Genomic DNA, 20,475 nt, shown 5'->3' with positions numbered 1-20,475 from the left:
TGCCGTCAGGAGAGGCCAATTGCACTGGCATCCAGTGCCTGGTGCTGCAGGCAGGCACACTGTACATCTGCATTCATAAACCTGTTAAGCTCCATTTTAAAACCCATTAATGCTTCTCCAGCTCCCTTCAGCTCTGCTGTCTGCTCACAGGGGTAGGTGGTGATAGAGCTACAAGGGAGCAGAGTCTGGGCAGTGTATTTACTGGGAAAAGAGGCACAAAAATAGCACTCCTGACGTGACTACCATCATGCAATGGCTTCAAGTACAAGAGAGAGCTCCTGAGAGCACCTTCTTGCCATGCTGTGCCACACATGGTGCCCTACATGCAGAGCATGTAGGATGTGCAGGAGCCTTGCCCACATACTTCCTTGCAATAAAACCAGGCAGATGCAGCAGTTTTCCCCCTCAGTGCTATCCTGGGGATTATATTTGGGAGCTGCCTCGCTCATTCATTATCTCCGCTGAGGGCTTCAGTGGCATCTGGGTTGTCCCTGGTGCCTTCTCCTGTTGCCCTCAGTGGTACCTCTGTGGTCCCACTGCTGTCCAGCCACATCCTCAGCATCATGTGCTGCAACAGAGGGCATTTCTTGGAAAATAACAGAGAACAATAGATATAGAAACACCTGTAACTGAAGACAGCACGAGAGAAGGGTGCTGTATCAGCGCTAGCCAAAGAGGAAAGAAGATTGCTCCCCAGTTAACCTGGACTCTGGCTTGGACAGCTGACCTGAACTGGCTTAGGGGTATTCTTTACCACAGAATGTCATTCCTAGTATATAAACTGGGGGACCTTGCCCAGGAACCACTGATTGCTGCTCAGGGATGAGCTGGGCATATGTCAGTGGGTAGTGAGCAACTATATTGTGCATCACTGGTTTCTCTTGGGTTTTACGTCTCTCTCCTCCTCGTGTTTATTGCTGTCATTATATATTATTATTGTTATTATTATAATTAGTATTAATTTATTTTACTTTATTTCAATTATTGAACTGTTCTTACCCACAAGTTTAATGTGTTTTTTTCTCCTGATTCTCCTCCCTGTCCCACCAGGGGGGTGAAGGGAGTGAGCAAGCCACTGCTTAGTAGTGAGTTGTTAGCTGGGGTTAAACCCTGACACCAGTTTAAGAAGACACACCTATATCAGGGGCACATGGTTACTTTCTGATGGCTTTTCCCCTTCCTGATAGAGAAGGAAGGAATCACCTTCTACAGGACCAAACTTCTCCTTGTGTTCCCATAAACCTACTGCCCAATCATTCATCCATGTCTCAGCCTTCACTCAGGAAACGCCAGAATGGCAAACTCCAGATCCCGGCACACCATTGTTTTCTGCAGTTTTTTTCCTAAACTCTGCCCTCTTCTGAGCAGGCAGAATTCTTCATAACAGCCTGCAAGGTGGCAGTGCTTTGTGAATAACACAGTACTGTTGGTAGCTGCTTCCACCCATCCTCTCCATTGTACCATAGCAGGTTTAGTACACTTGCTGGCATGAAAATGAATGTCCGACTGCCCATGTGCTATGAGGTGATCTGCACCTTCACACTACTGCTCAAGTTTCTCAATTGCAGCCCAACCCTCTTGTTCAAGGGTTTGCATGTACATCCCACAGTGCCTGGGGGACAAGTAGTTGCTGGGCTTGGAAAGGAACTGGGGACCTGTCCTAGTTAGAACAGCTGGGACCAGTTCATCACTGGATGGGTGTAACCCAAAACTGTGTATTCTATAGCCTTCCATGCCATTTCCCAGAAACTGTTGTCAGTAGACTATTTGCACCCTCTGCCCAGAGCAGCCTGACTCCTCAGGCTATAAACTGGGTGTTAAGAGGCCTGTGAGATAAGAGGATGCTCTTGTCCTCACACCCTTTGTGGAGCTCCCTGACCTGAGGGAAGTGCTGGGCATTCCTACCTGAACTGGAGAATATATAATCTTGGAGTCTTGGAACTTTTTTTAACCACTCGTGGGATCCAGAGGAAGACTGCAGACCACCACTCTCAACCAGACTGCCGACCACCACTCTCGACTGGACTGCAACCACCACTTTTCAACCAGACTGTAACCACCACCCTCGACCGAACTGCAGTCACCACTCTTGACCAGACTGCAACAGCACTCTCACCAGCAGGTTTTTCCCCTCTCCCTTTCCTTTGGACTCAGGAGGCCCAAAGAACACCACTCTGTTCATGCCCCGGGGTGCTGGGTTATACATTTGGGTTTTGTGGGTTAAAACCAATTGTTTGTCTGTATAATTGTACTTATTGTATTATTTTATTAATTGTTATTCTGATTTATAATCTCTCTTTTGAGTTGAGTTCATTTCCCCTTTAAACCAGCACAGGACCATTTGTATAAAAAGACCTGCAACAGAAGTGTGCAGAGACACACAGCAATGTTGAAATTCACATGTTGCCTAAGGATGATGCAAGCAGCAGCTGTGGCTGTTGGGAGGGTTCTCCATGGCCTGCCACAATCTATCTTCACACTTACAGTGTAGCAACTGCCAGGCAACAGGGCCCAACATCCCAAACCAGCTCCGGAGACATTCGGCAGCTCTGGGGCAGGATGCTGAGACAGTCCTGGGTGAAGAACAAATCCTCTCTCACCCCTCCAGCTAGAGCCAAGCAGCTCTGTATGTGCCAGACAATAATCATTCACTATCCTTGACATAGCAGCTCTGGATATTCTCAGTGTAGCTGTATAAACATTATTATTAATTTCATCCTAATGAGTTTTGGCTTCGATACCTCATGGCAGAGACTTCCAGGGGCTGAGAATCAGTTATTAAATGATTCCTAAATGAGCAAGTACAACATTTATGAGGCTGATACTAATACTAGAGTTTCCTCCCTTGCATATTTTGCTGGGGGTTTGCCTTCATTAAAAAATGAAATAAAGACACCATTTGAACCGTAACACTGAAATTCTAAACATGCTTTTTCCTTTTAAAGCACTTTTCCCCAGAGGATCTTCGTTATGCCTCTTAACTCTTATTATTGCTCCTCTATGGGCAGCAAACCATGTGACCAGGCAGGTTGAGAGTTTCAAATCAGATCCATGGTAGATGACTAATTGATGCCAAGCCCCAGGAGTCCTGATTCCTCCACTACCTCCATTTGAATGGGAGCCCCAGAGCTTCTCGCTAGGGAGGAGAGCAGCCTGGCCTAGAAAAGAGTCTTATTTCTACCTGAAATAACCACGGCAAAGTTAACAGCAGAGAGATAGTCTGATTTTTATTCAAAAAGTAGCACGTAATGAAAAATGAGCATGAATGTTATTTTGCAGAGTATGGTCACAGAAAGACACATGGGTAGTTTACACGCGCTTTTGACTTGCAGTCTTTTGCCACTATACCCCTCTCTGGCTCCAGGCAATGAGGGGGAATAATGGACAGTTTATATGTAGTAGGAGTGGAAAATTACATGTCAACACATCTTTCAGATCCACAGACTGGCTTCCAGCTAAATTAGGAGCTGTCAGGATCTTAAACTGGGCTGCTGAGTTTGTTTGGGTAAAGTCTGGAGGAGAGAGAAACTGGAGAAAAGAAATAAGCTGCTTCTTATTTGCATTTTTTAAGTATTTAACTGCATAAAACCCAGATCAGCAAGAAAATTTTGCCAGATAGGGTAAAATCATAGTCTTCCCGTGAAACTCTGCCTCACCTAGATCAGTGAATCTCTGCCAAATACTGGGGGTAGCCATCCCAATCGCTTCACAAAACAAGCCATCACGCTGTTGACAGTAGCCTGGTTAATCCCGCAGATGGAGGTTCTTTGGTTTCATGGGTTATTATCCTTTCTGGGTCTGCGCCAGCTGCCAACAGGGTTGCGCTGTCAAGGGAGAAGGATCAGAAGAGCCAGTTTGAATGCTCCGTGTGGCAGGTTAGTCAACAGTAGTGCACTTGGCTGCAGAAGTCCCCCAGAACTGCCTGATCCTGGGAAACTTGACCATGGCCATCACGGGTTATGACCTGCTGAGGAAGCCCTGTAATCCCTCTTCCTGTATCATAAATCCTGTTACTTGTACCAACTTGAAGCTTTTTACCATTACAGCTGAGTAGGTGTGCCTCCGAGCACACACAGCAGCACAGTTTACAGCAACTTCAGTCACTCCTCTGAGTCTTATCAGAGGTCCACGCTTTCCATCCACTTTTCTAAAAGATGTAAAGAGAGATATAGTTCCTTGGGTTGTGTGCTAGGAACGTGCTCAGGAGCAGGGAGAGGCATCTTCCACTGCTGAGTGTCCTCTGGTTGCTGCAGCTCTGAGTCCTGGACTGGGCACTCAGCAAGGCTGGCTGTTCACCATGTGGTGTGAATGCAGTTCAGCTCCTAGCTTTAAAACTGTTGCAGTGGCAAAGAATAAAGTCCATCCTGGTGTCAGCTCTTTTTTCCCCTCTCTTTTAATTCCTGGCTCCTTAAGATTATGAGGTTGCACACCACTGCTGAATGGTCAAGGGAAGGGAATAGATTTTACGGCCTGCAGTAACAGGATATTTGTCAAGATACTGCCCCCAGCAACACATTTGCAGGCTGCCCACTCAGTCTGAGGAAAATCTAAGTATAGACTCACCAGCTGAGTAAGTGGCAGGAGAATCAGGAGACTTTCCCCAACCGCTCCCTTTTTATCTCCTGCTTAAGCAGCCTCAGTGACGGGCAGGCTGGCTGGTGACCCTGGATGCTCACCCCACACTTCTCTTCTTCCCAAGTGGCTAGTGAACGGGGAGTAAATCCAGATTCAGCTGCTCCCTGAAAATCCACATGTATTCACTTGCCATCTCCAACATGGGGATCTGCAAAAGGCTTGGGCCACTGTGGGAACCTGCAGCCACCTCTCCTTCACCATGCTTAAAGGGAATAGTTCAAAATAAAGAAAGCTAGTCTGGAAGTGCCTGGGTTTTGAATGTCTGTCAGAAATAATTTGTGTCATTTCTGAAGTTCCCCTGAAAGAAAGCAGAAGCAGGGATTGAGGCAGTTCACCATGTGGTGGGATCTCACTTCCAAAAAAAGTCATCAAGACAGATATGCATCATGCTCCCAGTGGCAGAGTACAACACACAAAACGTGCAAGACATTGTCAAGTTCATGGTCTCAGTAACACCTCCAGGATGTCACCTCTGTGAGCTGAGGCAGGAAGCAGCCTGTGTGCACCCATTCAGGGAGAGATGGGCAATGGAGAAGCATCTGAGCCCATATACTTTCTTCCAACATTATCTCAAGCTCATAATCCTGCACAAAGCTGTTTTCTGCTCATGCTCTCTTCCCTTTGGAGCTCTGGGACAGTAATCTGGCCACTGGTCAGGATTACTTTTGTTGTTATTCCTGCTCATATTCCTTTATCTATCCCAGGCACTTCTTCCTCTCCTCCTTTTGGCCCTGGATCACAACACAGCACCCGAGAGACTGGTATGGCATTTGCAACAAGCAAGGGATTATGAGTCTCTAGCATTGGTTGGCTACCTCTGAGAGCCCATCTGTCACTGAGAGTACACAATTTTTGAGAGATAAACAGGGACACCTGGGCTGTAACCTGCTCCCTATCTCACAGCAGTAAGGGAGTGCTGCTGAAATGATCAAGTCTGAAAGGTCAGTCCTTCAGACCATTACTGCTAGGCTAGAATCAGCCTCTAGGTGATGGGGACAGAAGCTGTCCCTATGGCTTTGGAAAGTTTTTCCCAGCAGAGGAACCCACACGCCTCACCATTTCCCACAGGCAAATCTGGCACCTGCTTGTCTTGGAGCCCAGTGCTATTCCTTAATCAATCAGCAGCCTGCACAGCGATGGATCTCAGTTTCCCAAGCAGTAAACCAATGGGTAATAATAAATGATTTGCAGAAAATAATTTAATGCTTGAAAAAACTTCACAGAATTTGCAATGAGAGGGCTCAGGAAAAAGCCCAGCTCAAGTTCATATTTCTGAATCTGATTCTAAACATCAGAAATTAGTGGCAGCTCAGTGGTGACTCTGGTCTGATTTCATTGTCAGTTTGTGCAACCTGTGTAACCTAATATCAGTGTTCCTCCCCCTGGAAACAGGTGGGTCTTCAACGCAAAAAACCCCTTGTAAACATAAACTCCTTTTAAGGATCTCAGTGCCATGAGCGTGTGCTTTGAGATTGTCCACTGAAGATTGCCACAGCTATACCTCTTTTTTTCCTAAAGCGTCTACAGCACCAGTTTAGAAAAAATTGTGTATTAAAAGCTCTTCCCCAGCCCACCTCCCAAAGGACCTCTGGTCTCCTGATGAGGACATAGAGTGGAGGAGGACGCCACAATGGGGACAGGGAAAGGAGGAAGAGTATTCAGGGAGCTCCCAAGAGGGGGTTTACCTGCCCTCAGCAGTACTCCACTGGTGTGCAGGACTCCCAGCTTCTTGATGAGTCAAGTCCCAAATAAAGCCAGTCTCATCAAGGGCTCGGCTCTGATCATGAATAGGGCTCAGCTGCTAAGCTGAGTTTCTAATCTGCTTCCAAAATTTCACAAGGGCAGCAGAAAGAAACTGGGAAATGGTGGTCAGGAAGGCAAAAGCGGGCTGGAAAATCATGAGCACTAGGCTGGGCACAGGCTGACAGCTTCCCCTTTTCGCAGTGCTGGCACCCTGGCTTGTCCTCACTTATACCTATCTGGGATAAATGCTAGCTTGGAGGATGAACAATCTGGCACCATCGTCCCTGCCTCTCACCCAAAGGCACTGCCTTCATTGCCTCTTTAAGTCAGGGTAAGGGGGACTTTATGGGGAGCCTTCCTATGGGGAATGTGATGGGAACACACAGTTCATACTCAGGGAAAGGCATCCCTAATATGGTCTCAGCCATGCTGACTGGCTGGAGGCTCCTGTGGGAGGAATGGAGCCCCTTATAAAACCACCCAGGTCCTCCCACGAAGGCAAACCTCTCTGGGCTTTAGCAGAGCTACAGCAGAGCTTGCTTGATATGGGAATTTCATCCGCCCTTTGGAGATTATCCAGGCTTTCTTGGGTTTCGCATGGCACGAGGTGGTGGCCTGGGCTGTGTGTGACCTGGTGGATGCCAGCAGAGAAAGCCCCTTTTCAAGCAGCACACAGCTCCTGCCATCATCTCTCTGCAAAGGAAACCTGCTGGTATCCCCCTGCGATGAGCACCCTGCCTTGCTCCCTGCTCCCTGCCACTGCAGCAGCAGCACATGCCTCAAAGGGTGCAGACCAGTGCCACCATGGCAGGACCCATAACAGCTCCTCTTTGCTTGTCCTTCTGAATCTTCCCAAGTGTTCTTTTCTGTGCTACACCAATCACCCCATCCACATCCTAAGCAGCCTCCTTGGCCCCAGGAGCCATGTGTAGGAACCCCCGTCCAGCAGTGCCAACTAGGGCTGGACCCTACCCACATGAGAGTCACAGTGTGCCCAGCACACACTGTTAGACCCCTGCCCACCCGTGGAGGGGAGGTGGCAGCACTGGGGAGCTGACTCCTGAAGCTCCAATGGGGTCAGGGAGGGTGCCAGGCCAGGGGTGGGTCTCACGTGAGTTGGGATGGCCGGTGCGCAGAGCTCCAGCCTCATATGTTTCCTGTAGCACACCTGGAGGATGCTTGGAGGAACACATGTGCCAGATTCCAGCTGGGATGTCCACCCCAAAAGTAGCACCATCATCCCATATGGCCAATGTGAATAAATGACAGAAAGGACGGCCCTCTTCTAACAAGTATTCACTGGCCCATCAGAAAAACCCAAAAAAAACAAAAAGAAGAAAAGCATTTTAGTCATTTAGAGAGCAGGTCCCTGCCTTGCTTAGAGATATAAACTCATTAGCTGCTGACTATGTGATGGAGCAGGACTGTGGTGGGGAGCACCACAAACGTGCCAGCAATCACGCTGCAGTTGCTCATTCAGAACAGGGCAGCCAGAGGAAAATGCAGACCCCCTGAAATAGCTCTCTGAACGGGGAGACAGCCCAGGCAGCCACGGGCTTAAAAAACAGAAAGAGCCTTGAACAAAATGTCAGCAACATGAAGGCATTTTCTCAGGTCTCACAGAGACTGTTAGGATGAAATGCATGGCACACCTTTAAATGGACATAAAATGTGCCATTGGCGGGGTGGGATCTATTTTTAACCCTTTGGAGTCTGCAGATGTGCATACTCCCTGTAAGCAGGTCTCCGCAGCTAGTGAGAGGCGTGTGATCAGCCATTTAATTACCGGGCTGGGAAATGCCACTGTAGTCAGGGTTCATTTATCCTCCAGAGGAGGGAGATTAAAGTCTTATCATACTCCTTCCTATGCCTAGGTAGCAACCCCAGCACATGCATGCTAAGCTATGGTGACCGACTGGTCACCAGCTTTGCAGTTTTCTTTTTGGAAAGGGACATTCTGGGTCTGGGTTTCTAAACTTAGCATCCCCCAGCTCTGTCCATGAGAGGGAGCAGGCAGAAATGCTGCTGAAAGGCGAGGAAAAGCAAGACACCCTGGGGAGGGTGAGGCGCATGCTGGTAGCTGCGGGAGGCAGGACAGCCCTGTGGCGGGGACTCAGCCCTGCTGTCAGCAGCACAGTGAAGCCATCAGGGCTGAATGCCAGCCCTCCTGGCCTATGGTCTGGCATTGCCCTGTGCTCCACGGCCCCTGCTGCATGGGCAGTGGGGAACACACACCCATCAGCCCTGGTCTCCTCTAGTTCTGTAGTTAAACCACCATCCCAACTTGGTGGGGGTGAGGGGCGTGTGTATATGTGGTATCTGCAGCCCCTCACACCACACAGCATTTTGTAAAATCTCCCATCATGTCTTAAGGGTTTCATCATTGCTTCCTGGGAGAAAAACTAGTTCAACAGAGTACTGACTTAACATACAGAAAAGCAGACACTACAGCCATTTCCCCATGTCTTTCCAGATTAAAATCTTAATCATTTGTCTCCAGACACCTGTTTGTCCCCTCTAGTGCTCTCCATCCTAACGCCCTGCAGCAAAGCAGCCTCCTCACAGGGATAGCCTCCAAAAAGGCCAGCTGCAATCAAACAGCAGCTATGGATCCTGCAGTGTCCCTACAAAAAGAGTACCTCAGTTCTGCCATCACATGGCTTGGCATCAGGCTTTCGGTTTTGAGAGAATGGGGAGCAAGCGCAACCTGTGCCCAGTGCTTGAAGCACCACATCCCTCCGAGGCACCGGAAATTATCTTGAGAATGGTTTTGACAAGTAGATGCCTTTGAAAAAAAACTGTGCACTGCTTGAGAGTAGCTCCCATAGAGAGTGCTAACATCTGCATATATTGTTTATAATGAATTATCTACACTGCACAAGGAACCTGTTGGCTCTAGAGTGTGGTGTTAGGCTGACTTTCATCTCCCCAGCTTGCTGGTGTGAATCCAGCCTCAGCTGCCTGTGAACCAGACCTCTCCCTGCACAAAACCACCATGGTGCCCTGACCTCCTTGCCCCTGCCACCCCACGCAAAATGAACAATCGATGTCCAGAAACACCACTCTAAGTGTCATCTGGGCTACTTGTGGAGAATTATGTGCTGGTTTTGTTGCTGAGGGGACCAAGGGTGCTGCAGGGGGCTGTTTCTGGAGCAGTGAAGAGCTGGTTGTGCAGCTTGCTGGCTCCTGCACCAGCAATAACATTCACCTGCTGCCCCAGTGAGAACGAAATTATTCCAGTTGTACGTGCCACCTACCCTCCATCAGGGGTGATAGACAATGTAAGGAAACTTGGGGGAACTAAAAAAGCTGCACTGAGCCAAGCTCACCGGAGAAGTTCAGTAGTAGCTATATGCTTGCTGAGAGAAAAAACGAGCATTAGCCACGAGCAAACCTGAGCAGTGCATTTTGCTACCAGTGGCTGACAAGGTGGGTGGCTTTACTCCTGTGAGAGGAAACTGGGAGTTTGGGACTCTACCCTGTGCTCCTGGTACTCCCACAGCTGTGTGGACATCCCTGCCATCACCACGCTCCTGTTCCCCACTCCCTGCAAGGGTGGAGCAACATCTTCCTCTGGCTATGAAATACTCATTCATTTGTAGCTGTACAGCCCTACATGACTGTTTCCATACAGTGTCCCCATGGTGCTCATACCCACTGCCTACCCCAAGACCACTGTGGAGGAAGGTTCTCAGGAAAGCTGAATGAGCACTAAGACAGCCCAGTATTGTTGAGCTAGGTAGGAAAGAAATTGCCTTCCTGTGAAGTCAATTAGAGCCAAACCATGTCCACCAGAAAACAGTTAGCTCCTGGAGGCACACGGAAAGAAGTGAGCACGAATAAAGCCAGTACCTTCAGTCACTAAAGTCTCAGAAACAGATGACTCTGTTATCCCATCAGTCTGCTTTCTAAAGAAGATTACAAACATGGTGGACCACCCTTTGAAAAAAAAATTGCACATCTTTGTTCCTCTTTGCCTGTTGCCTGTGAAGAGGATATGGTCAAAATAGGTCAGGACTCATCTTTTTGCCTTTAGTGGCACCAGTGCTGTGCTTCCCAGTACAGTTTCCACTGAATTCCTCAAATCCCTTTGCCTCATCTCCCCTCCTCTGCACCTACTTGATAGCACATTATGTTACCAGCATTTGGCAACATGTTCTTTTCCCAGCTCCAGCTGGAGCCCTGGGGAGGAGGGCACAGCTCTGGAGATGTGTTTGCTCCCCCTCCTGCGTGTCAAAGCCCTGTCAGCACTGAGGCACCCCACTGCCGACAGCCAGCTGGTGGGCAGTGACCCGGAAAGGGCTCTCTTGTGTGGCAGGGCCCTGGGCAGATGCCAGCAGGAACCCCCACTAGCTGGGGTAATCTCCCCCTGTTCCTCTACCCATCCTAAAACATTTACAGGGGCTCAAGTCAGACAAACCCTCGCTCTACTCTTCTTTCCCCACCTTGCACCCAGCAGACTGAAGTCATCAGCCCCTGTCTCCTGGATATTTTCATGGTGAAAAAGCCAAACAGCACATTTGCTCTGCTCTTCAGAAGGCAGCCAGCATGTGGTGATTTGTTGTGTCCTTTCTAACTTCCCTTACTCTTCTAAATTATTCCCTGGTTCCCATAACGTGCCACCAGAATCCCCTCCACAATTTGAAAGGCTTATTTAGCAAGTCAGATATAGCAAGGCATGACTTTATAAATAGAGAGGGGCATGGCTGGGGACTGTGCAACATGACTCACAAGTCAAACTGCCAGTGAAGAACTTATCGCACATTTGCTTTAAATATTCATTTTGCAATACCAAACCCTCCTTACAGTTACACTTACCGTGTAAAAACACCCTTCCCATACGCAGTCAGTATATTTATGTTACTTTCTCCAAAACAATTCAGAAGCCTCTTGCTGTTGTACTGGTCAGACACAAACCAGGGCCAGAAAGTAAAACACCTCCTTGGAAATTGAGCCCGTGCTCACTTCCAGCTCTGCAACTCAGAACTCTTTCCCAGCACAAAGTCAATGGGATGACAATTATGTCATACAATATTTTCTCCTTAAATGCTTTTTTTTCACCTGTGTATCTTATTCGTCAAAACTACTACTTCTGCAGAATATTTATGGTCCAGACTTGGGTTTTACTGCTTTTCAGTTTTCTTATATATCCTCATTTGCTTAACTGATCCTTAATTCAGACTGATTCTTCCACAGAATATAGAGAAAAATAGATGTGAATTATGAAATTAACAATAAAATCTCTGCAGAACAGGCAATTGATTAAATGTACACATTTTACACATTTCAGGAAACAAATATTCTTCTAATCTTTTTCTTCCTGCTGATCATTTTATGGCCTCAAGACATACCAGGTTCTGGACTTACAACAACAAAATTAATTATTCCCACTTCCTCCCTTCTGCTTCCTCATGTGATAGTTTTTGTTGCTATGACTTTGTTTCTTAACCCGGGATCTGGTGATGCAAGCACTTTAACCAAATCTGCTGTCCTCCCATTGGCTTCAGTGAGGATTGCTTGCATGAATCAACTCCATTGCATTGCAGCAGAGGGTATCTGAGGCTGGGTACATGGGTTGAAACCTTGCTGCAATGCCAAAATAGACCCAGTCTAACCTGCACAAGTAGTACAAATTAATACTGAGTGTAATGTCACTGCAGTACCCCGAGAGTCTTCTCCATTACTCCTGCACTGCAGAACATCCCATACGTCTTCTCATTACGTGGCTATGCCTCTGTCCCAGTACTTGTCCTACCCTTCCCCAAGCCCCCTTGCCCAGGCATGAGCCCTCCCTCCCCCTTCCATCTGCTGACCTAGCAATATTTTCCATGTTATTCTTTTCTCTCCCCTTTTTATTTTTAAACGATGATGCACGTTCAGCAGGTGCACTTTCTGGGCTGCCCACAGTCCTGCTGCAGCCAGTGAAGAAAACAAGCACCTCCAGTTTGGGCAGAGCTATACCTTTTTTCTGGATTCTGCTCAAGACTATGTGACAGAAGTTACATCAACTTTTTTGTCAAACAGTTTTTTCTCCACAGAGGAGTATGTGCAGCAGGCACTAAAAATAAAACAAGGTGTCAGCACAGCCTAAACACCTCAAGGACTAAATTATACCCTTTTAAAGTTGACTTTGAAATTTAGCTCCACATTATACTTAATGCCACATTTTGCTGTCTAAGTAGAACCAATCTTCTTTATTAACCCATCTGGCATTTAGCCCATTACATGTGAACAGGGGCATCGTGACCCCTTAACCATGCAGTCTCAGCCAGAATGGGCTGACTTCAGTGGGCTAAAAAAATTAAGGAAAGAGGGAATAAGTCTCAGAAACATTGCCATATTTCTCCTAAAACATTTATCCCAAGACAGATTTCTTATATTCTCCCTCAACTGACTGGTTAGAACATTGTAGTTCTCCTAAATTTGCCCTTCTATTAGGTTTGAGGAATACTCTTATCCCACAGGGCTCTTGCAGGCCAAATATGGAGGCATCATAGCCAGAGCAAGAACAGAAACTGCTGGTGGTTTTGGTTGTTGGTGGAACCAGCCTGGAAGGAAGTGGGAGGTCTGGACTCTCAGCAAGGCAAAGGACTCGCTGGAACCGCAGCCGTAGGTTCCTGGCACAGCCAGTGGCTACTGCAGCGTCCAGCTTGTGGCCACAATTGGAAAACATTCAGATTTCAAGACTTTCTCTGTTATTTGTGCCAGGAAACCGGGCTGCATGACTTTCAGAGCTAAATTTAGGTTCACAAGTATTTCACATTCCCCAAACACCTTCTATGACAACATCTCAAAACCCTTCAAGAGCATTAGCTATTCCTCTTTATCTTCCTTTGAGATGGAAAATAGAAAAGCCACTTAGCTGGCAACAAACAGAGCCATGAATGTTGACTTGCTCATGTCACAGAGGAAAACCATGGTGGACTTGGTACAGAAAAGAAGAAAAGAGAAAGAAAACCAGCCTCCGAGTGTAAAGTGCTCAGATCCTGCAGTCACAGAAACATGGCCTGCCACCTGCAGAAGTGCTGCTGGGATTAGGTAGGAATAACACCATCACTACTGCAAAATTGTTTGGGTTAGGGAGTTCTGGTAGCTCTCTGTTGATATTTTTTTGAGGGCTGGGGTGGGTAAGAGTTTCCAGAATGAGCAATCCTTATGGGGGAAATACCCTATTCTACAGCCCTTGAACAGTGCCTCTATCCCCACACATCGCTCCACAATAACTTTGTGGCAAGAAAGTGGATGGCCTTAGCACCTGGACCTCACTTATTTTCAGCATGGAATGTAGTACAAAGCAGGCAGAGCTCCCCACCGTGCCCTTTGGCTGTGCTCCACAGGCAGATAGCCCAGTGACTGACAGCATTGTTCAATGCTAACAAACTCAAGCCAGTTTAGACTTTATGCCTCTATTATTTTAACAATTTTTTTGTGATTATTTTTGCTAAAGAGAATTTAAAAGCCTTACAGAAGCAGATACAGTCACCTGGGAAACCTTGTTGTGTTCTTTTGGGTTGATCTGCTTGAGATCTCCTCCCATTTGCGTGGTCCTCCATCTTCCCCTCTGCAGGTAGCCTTCTCCCTGCAGCCACAAGGAGGTTTGGAAAGAGCAGAACTGTTCTGTCATTGTGTGCTCCCTCAGTGTGGCTGGCAGAGCTGTGGCTCTTGCACCACTCCCGCAACCAGACCTTCCCTCGCTCTCTGAGTGTCCCCTTCCCAGCACTGACCTACCCAACACAACACCAGCAACCCGAGCTCTGCACTGGCCACCGTTAATGGCAATGTAAACTCACTTTATTTAGGTGATGTCTGCATCTGTGGGATTTGAGGAACCAATAGGTGTGAGATGAAGGGTCACTCTCCTGTAACCACCACAGAGCTGCTTGTGGGAGCACCCTTGTCCAAGCCTGCATGTACCAGGCACCAGGACAGCTCTTCTGGGAAAGGACAGAGCTGCATCCATACAGAGGTCTCCTTACACACCTGTACCAGAAGCCCTACTCACAGCACTTCTGTTTACTTAGGTCCTCATGCCTTCATGAGCCTGGGTCAAGGGCTGATGCCTGCTAACATTGACTTTGGGCTGCTCATCTCTGAGTATATGAGAGCCTTTTCGTAAGGGAATCCTCCCCCGTTTCTGTCCAGTAATGAGATTTCTCAGCTTTAAAGCCTTGTTTTCCCTGGAAGAGAGAGAAGCTGCTGGAAGCCAAGCAGTGAGGGCACAGAGGAGCAAGGAGTGTTTGTTTGGAGGGTGTTATGGGTGGGAGTGATGTGCCAAGGAAGAAAACTGCTTCCAAGGATCTATATATACGCGGCTCCCTGAGGTGGGGTTACATAGAGGCTCATTCCGGGGCTGCCTGTGGCACTCCTTGAACATCAACAACCAGAACTGCTTCCAAGCTGCACGCTTTAGTTTCAGAGAGCGGCCTTGAGCAGCTGAGGAAAGATGGGGTTTGGTTGTGGTCCCTGCAAGCAGAGAGCATAAGCTGCCCAGGGTCACCACAGTGCTGGAAATTTGCACACTGCTGGTCCCAGTTCTGCACAGGACAGTGTAGTTTCAAGGTTGACAGGAAGGAGGAAGAGAGAGACACTCTTGGCAATAAAAGGTTTCTCCTGCATCTGCTCATCTCCATCACACACAATGAACATCCCTAGTGAGAGCCAGCAATGCTCCAGGTTTCCCTGCTGCATCGAAATCATACGCTGCTTTATTTTTCAGATCCTGAAGAAATGAAAAAAGAGAGCCTTTGCCAGCTGCAAATACAACTAATTCCCAAAGCCTGAAGCCAGTGCTTTTTGGTCCCTTCAAAACCTGTTCTGGCTAAGAGGGTCTGAAGAGGATCCCCAAAGCTGCCAGTAGTTCCTGGGAAAGAATGCAAGACTGCAGGATACCCTCAATGGTCCTGTTGCTAAATCTCCCCACCCTCATTGGCATCTGTCCAATGTGGGAGCCATGCACACCAGCACTGCCTGCAGTTATCCATCGTCTGATCGATAGGTTACAGTCACCCCCATGTGCTCCATTTTATAGCCCCAGGAGATGTGCCATAGAAATCTATACAACTCAATAGCTCTCTTTTATTTTTTTTAATAGAAAAATACCTGTTTGGTTAAAAAATAAATAAATAAACATATGAACTCTCACAGGTGATGTTCCATCCAAGTACTTTTTTTTCCCTGTGGATTAGTGAAATAAAACCAGCATAAAATATTCCTATAAAATAAGTGTTTGAAGATTTGAAGGGCTTTATTTTAATGCTTCACTTTCAGAAATAAAGATTGCCACAGAATTTGTTGCTTAGGAGTTTACTGTGAAAAGTGATAATAATTTTCAAGTGGCCCCTAGTGCTGAGGCTACCGTGAGTACCTGATGCTGTGGGTTAGTACACGACAAAATGCTGCTGTTAGAGACAGCAGACAGTGTGATGCCAGAGTGAGCATCAGCCTCCCTGCACAAGGCAGTGCCCTGTGCAATGCTGTGGCTGCTGGAGGACTGCCCTCTGCCCACAGCTGTGCTTATGAGAGTTCCTAAACCCAAGTTTGACACTGCAAAATGTAGGTCTTAGTCAGAAGGGGCAAGGATCTCCTGCTCCCATGGATTTTGATCAGACTGGAGGAGAGTGACATCACTCTCCCCCACCCCAAAAAATCAGCCCCTTCTGTTGTGGGTTTAGGATCCTAAATTAATTATGCAGGTGGAAATAGTGGAGTCTGCAAGTGCTGTCTAATCCACAAGGCTGCTCTTCTAAGTTAAGGCTTATTGTGCTTCTGAAACAATCTTTTAATCAAATAACAGAAGCAGGAAACCCAACATGGAGCTGTCAGATGAAATATGTGCCACTACACAAGTCACACAAATGGCAAGTAAAAGCTTGTGTTTGTTTTTTGAGAAGCAACTGTTTTTTTGAGAAGCAGCTACTTTCCAGTCCAACTCTGGTCACTCAGAGAGAAATCTCAACTGAGGAGCTCTTAGGGTTGCCCTGGGGCACTCTCTGTCCCCAGATACCAGGGAAGGACCAGGACAGCTCCTCCCACAGGCTTTTACTTTGGAATAGGACTGAAAAAAAGTGTACTCATGTATGTCTCACTTCAATGCAGGTAAACAAGTGCACCCTTAGCGTAGTCACAGCATAGCAAAAAACCTTCCTGGGCTGGAAGTTTATCTGAAAATCGTCTTTTTTATCCCAGCACTGCTGTCTCCCACAGGAAAGGAAGATTCCAAAACTCAGGGACTGCTTTCATGGCAAGGCCCTCTGCTCCAGAAGTCCTCCTCTTTCAAAGGCTGATGACTCCTGCACATGTGCACTGGCCCAGGGAGAAGTGCCAAATCTGGCAACACTTTAGGGTAGCTCCCTGAGGGAGTGGAGCCCTTGGGGTATGTATGCATGTGTGTGTGAATACTGGTAGCAAAGAGGGGCCCCAAAGCCCCAGAGAAATGAGACAGGCAGGGACAGCTTTCCCTCCTCCCACCCTGCTCTGCTTCATTGGCAAACAGGGCAGGCTAAAGCCTTCAGCAAGAGGAAGCACCTGGGATTTTCCTTTGGGCTCCCAGGGAGTTCCTGAATAAAGGATCTGATCCCTGGAAGGGGTGGTTTAGTGGGGCAGAGAAGAGGGTGGTCCCTTTGCAGGCAGCCCCTCATGCATGACCACCGGCAAGGGCAAGCGTGTCAGGCAGGGTGAGGAAGTGGCCCTGGCTGCCCTCATCCCCCCAGAGACAACATGATGGCAGGTGGGTTTCCCATAAGTGGAGTGGAAAGCTCTTTATTTAACCTGCACCCGCCACCTGCCCTCAGTCCCAGCCTTGCCTTCCTCGGGAGTCTGCCAGGGCTACTTTTTTGGTAGGCTGAGCAAAATGAAATCTTTTTCAAGCCAAGGCTCCAGGTAACCCTTTCCTGCCTGGGTCAGGGAGAAGCACTTTTCAGCGTGTCAGGGCATCCACCTTGTAGCAGTATGATGGAGCCACCCCCAGACTGCTCCAAGTGCCACCGAGGAGTCTGCACCCCAAGCAAGTCCCAAGGAGCTTGCTCCTCTGGCTGTGGTCCTGCCCCCTCCTCAGTCCTGCTCCTGTCTGGGGATGTCCAGCCCCACCACCCACTGCCCTCACGCTGGGTCAGCAAGTGATGGAAGAACCCAAGCAAATGACCACAAACAACCGCATTAGGGGTGTGACAGAATGACTGATGATTTAATGCTTCTTGAAGTTTGTTTCCTTCCGCAGGGCATTGGTTTTAAAAACAAACAAAACGAGATAAAATAAATTAATTTATGTACACTTTACATACACTGTGTCACATGGAGCTTTGCAGCAACAGTAACCAGAAATCATTACAAAATAGAAAGTTACATGGCTGTTGCAGGCCCTCTGCAGCCTGCAACCTAGAAGGTTGTCATCCTGAGCGTGGTTGGCAAAGTGATCATGTAAACATGTTTAGAAGCATTTACGGTGAACAATGGATGGACCAGCTTCATCGTATTCCTGCTTTGTGATCCACATCTGCTGGAAGGTGGACAAGGAGGCCAGGATAGAGCCACCGATCCAGACAGAGTACTTACGCTCAGGTGGGGCAATGATCTGGAAAAAGCCAAGAGAGCTGAGATCAGTAAACAAGCCACTGCTGCAGGTGGCAGGCACAGGGGTGTGCACAGCCCCGAGTCCTGTGCGCAGCAGGGCAAAGGAAGGGTGGTCCTATGCCTGGGTCCTTTGTGCTCCAGCCTTACCTTGATCTTCATTGTGCTGGGGGCCAGGGCTGTGATCTCCTTTTGCATGCGGTCAGCAATACCTGGGTACATGGTGGTACCCCCAGACATGACATTGTTGGCATACAGGTCCTTCCTGATGTCAATGTCGCACTTCATGATGCTGTTGTAGGTGGTCTCATGGATCCCTGCAGACTCCATACCTGGGGGCAGAGAGGGAGAAACAAGCAGGCACAAGTTAATTGCAAAGCTACTCAGGAGAGAAGGAAGAGCTGTCAGAGAAGGAGAGAGGGAGGGGGTCCCACACACCAATAAAGGAAGGCTGGAAGAGGGTTTCTGGGCAGCGGAAACGCTCATTGCCAATGGTGATGACCTGCCCATCAGGCAGCTCATAGCTCTTTTCCAGGGAGGAGGAAGAGGCAGCGGTGGCCATCTCATTCTCAAAGTCCAGCGCCACATAGCACAGTTTCTCCTTGATGTCACGGACAATCTCGCGTTCAGCTGTCAGGGGGGAGCAAAGGCATCAGTGATTGCAGAGAAGGAACCCGGAACATTTGCACCACCTCCATAGGTCTACTGGGACTCAAGACCCCCAGCCACACGTGAACTCCCAAAAAGGAGGGCTCATGGGGCTTGCAACAGGGTGACAGGCTGCAGCATCCCTGAAGGCGCAAGGGTTGGAAGTGTGTGGGGGACTTTTTGGAGGAGGGAATAGTGCTTACCTGTGGTGACAAAGGAATAGCCACGCTCAGTCAGGATCTTCATCAGGTAGTCAGTGAGGTCGCGACCGGCCAGATCCAAGCGCATGATGGCATGGGGAAGGGCATACCCTTCATAGATGGGGACATTGTGTGTCACACCATCACCGGAGTCCAGCACAATACCTGGGGAAACAAGAAGCAGCCACCTGAGAGATACAGCCCACAAAAGGTCCTGCCCTGGGGGGCAGAGCACTTGTCAGCTGTAGGGGACCAGTCCTGGGTGTCCTTGCTGAGGCAAGAGGGGCCAGTGGGACTTTGCACCAGTGGTACTCACCAGTGGTACGGCCAGAGGCATACAGGGACAGCACAGCCTGGATGGCCACATACATGGCAGGGACATTGAAGGTCTCAAACATGATTTGGGTCATCTTTTCACGGTTGGCTTTGGGGTTAAGGGGGGCCTCAGTGAGCAGGGTGGGGTGCTCCTCTGGGGCGACACGCAGCTCATTGTAGAAGGTGTGGTGCCAGATCTTCTCCATGTCGTCCCAGTTTGTGATGATGCCATGTTCAATGGGGTACTTCAGGGTCAGGATACCTCTCTTGCTCTGGGCTTCATCTCCTACGTAGGAGTCCTTCTGACCCATACCCACCATGACGCCCTGTAGGGGAGGAAAGCGGGGGCTCAGCATCCTCTCCACGGGCAATAGCACCGGGCTTCCCGGCAGGACAGGAGGATGGGAAGCGCTGGGAGGCAGCAGGGATCCACTGCCACAGCTGTGGCAGGGCTTGAGGGGAAGCTCGGAGGGGCACCGCGCCGTACCTGGTGGCGGGGGCGGCCCACGATGGAGGGGAACACGGCCCTGGGGGCATCATCCCCGGCGAAGCCAGCCTTCACCAGGCCGGAGCCGTTGTCGCACACGAGCGCAGTGGTCTCGTCCTCGTCGCACATGGTGTCGGCTGTGTCTGCGGGGGCACAGGGCGCAGGGGCTGAGCCTCACGGCCGGGCGGCATCCGCGGGCAGGGGAGGCGGGACGGGCTTACCTGGGCTGGCTGCGGGCTCCGCGTCGGGCAGAGAGAGAGGCTCCCGCTCCTCACCGGGTCACTCGTGGCCGCCGCGGCCGCCGCCGAGCCTTTTATCGCGGCGGGCGGCGGCTCGACCAGCCCCCAGGAATGCGGCCCCGGCCGTCCCCATATTTGGGTGTCGGGCCCGGCGCGGCCCCGGACCGGCGGTGCCCAAAGAAGGCGCTCCTGGCCCCGGCCCAGGTGAGCCGGGCCCGGCCGTATAAGGCGCGTCTGCTGGGCCCCCCCTGCCACCGCCCGCGGCCGGGGCCGAAATAATCCCCCGGCACCACCGGGCCCGTTAAGGGCAAAGCAGGTGGGGGCGGCCCGGCAGCCCCGGCGGGGCTCGGCGGGGTGGGAGGCGAGGGGTCATCGGCTGTGTGGCTACCACGTGCCAGGGCTTGGGGCTGCCAAGGGAAGAGCTCCCTTATGGGTCTTGCCTGCTGCTATAGGTGAGCCCACGGGAGAAAGAGAGTTGGGAGAGAAGGCAAGGTGTCAAGGCAGGTCTGTGGTTTGCAGGTAATACTGCTGTACATGGCAACAGCCCATGCAAAAGCCACAGCTTTACGTGCCAAGTTAAGCCGTGCATCGTTTCTTTGCTGTGGTTTAAAAATGGAAAATAAATGCACAGGATAACATCTGT

General features: G+C 49.4%; 1 protein-coding gene across 1 annotated transcript; it reads right to left on the bottom strand.

Annotated features, from left to right (window-relative positions):
- Positions 1-17,532: 17,532 nt before the first annotated feature.
- ACTA1 (actin, alpha 1, skeletal muscle) lies at positions 17,533-19,722 on the bottom strand. Its single transcript, XM_017817457.1, has 6 exons — positions 19,594-19,722; positions 19,108-19,432; positions 18,795-18,956; positions 18,382-18,573; positions 18,094-18,275; positions 17,533-17,947 (listed from the first exon to the last, which is right to left on the bottom strand). The coding sequence occupies exons 1-6, from the start codon at positions 19,720-19,722 to the stop codon at positions 17,804-17,806; spliced, it is 1,134 nt and encodes a 377-aa protein (XP_017672946.1). The 3' UTR covers positions 17,533-17,803.
- Positions 19,723-20,475: the final 753 nt, after the last annotated feature.

This window comes from Lepidothrix coronata, unplaced genomic scaffold, assembly GCF_001604755.1.
Source record: "Lepidothrix coronata isolate B3197 unplaced genomic scaffold, Lepidothrix_coronata-1.0 Scaffold61, whole genome shotgun sequence".
NCBI classification, from domain to species: domain Eukaryota; kingdom Metazoa; phylum Chordata; class Aves; order Passeriformes; family Pipridae; genus Lepidothrix; species Lepidothrix coronata.
Note: the sequence above shows the minus strand (reverse complement) of the source record. Positions and strands in the feature narration are given on the sequence as shown.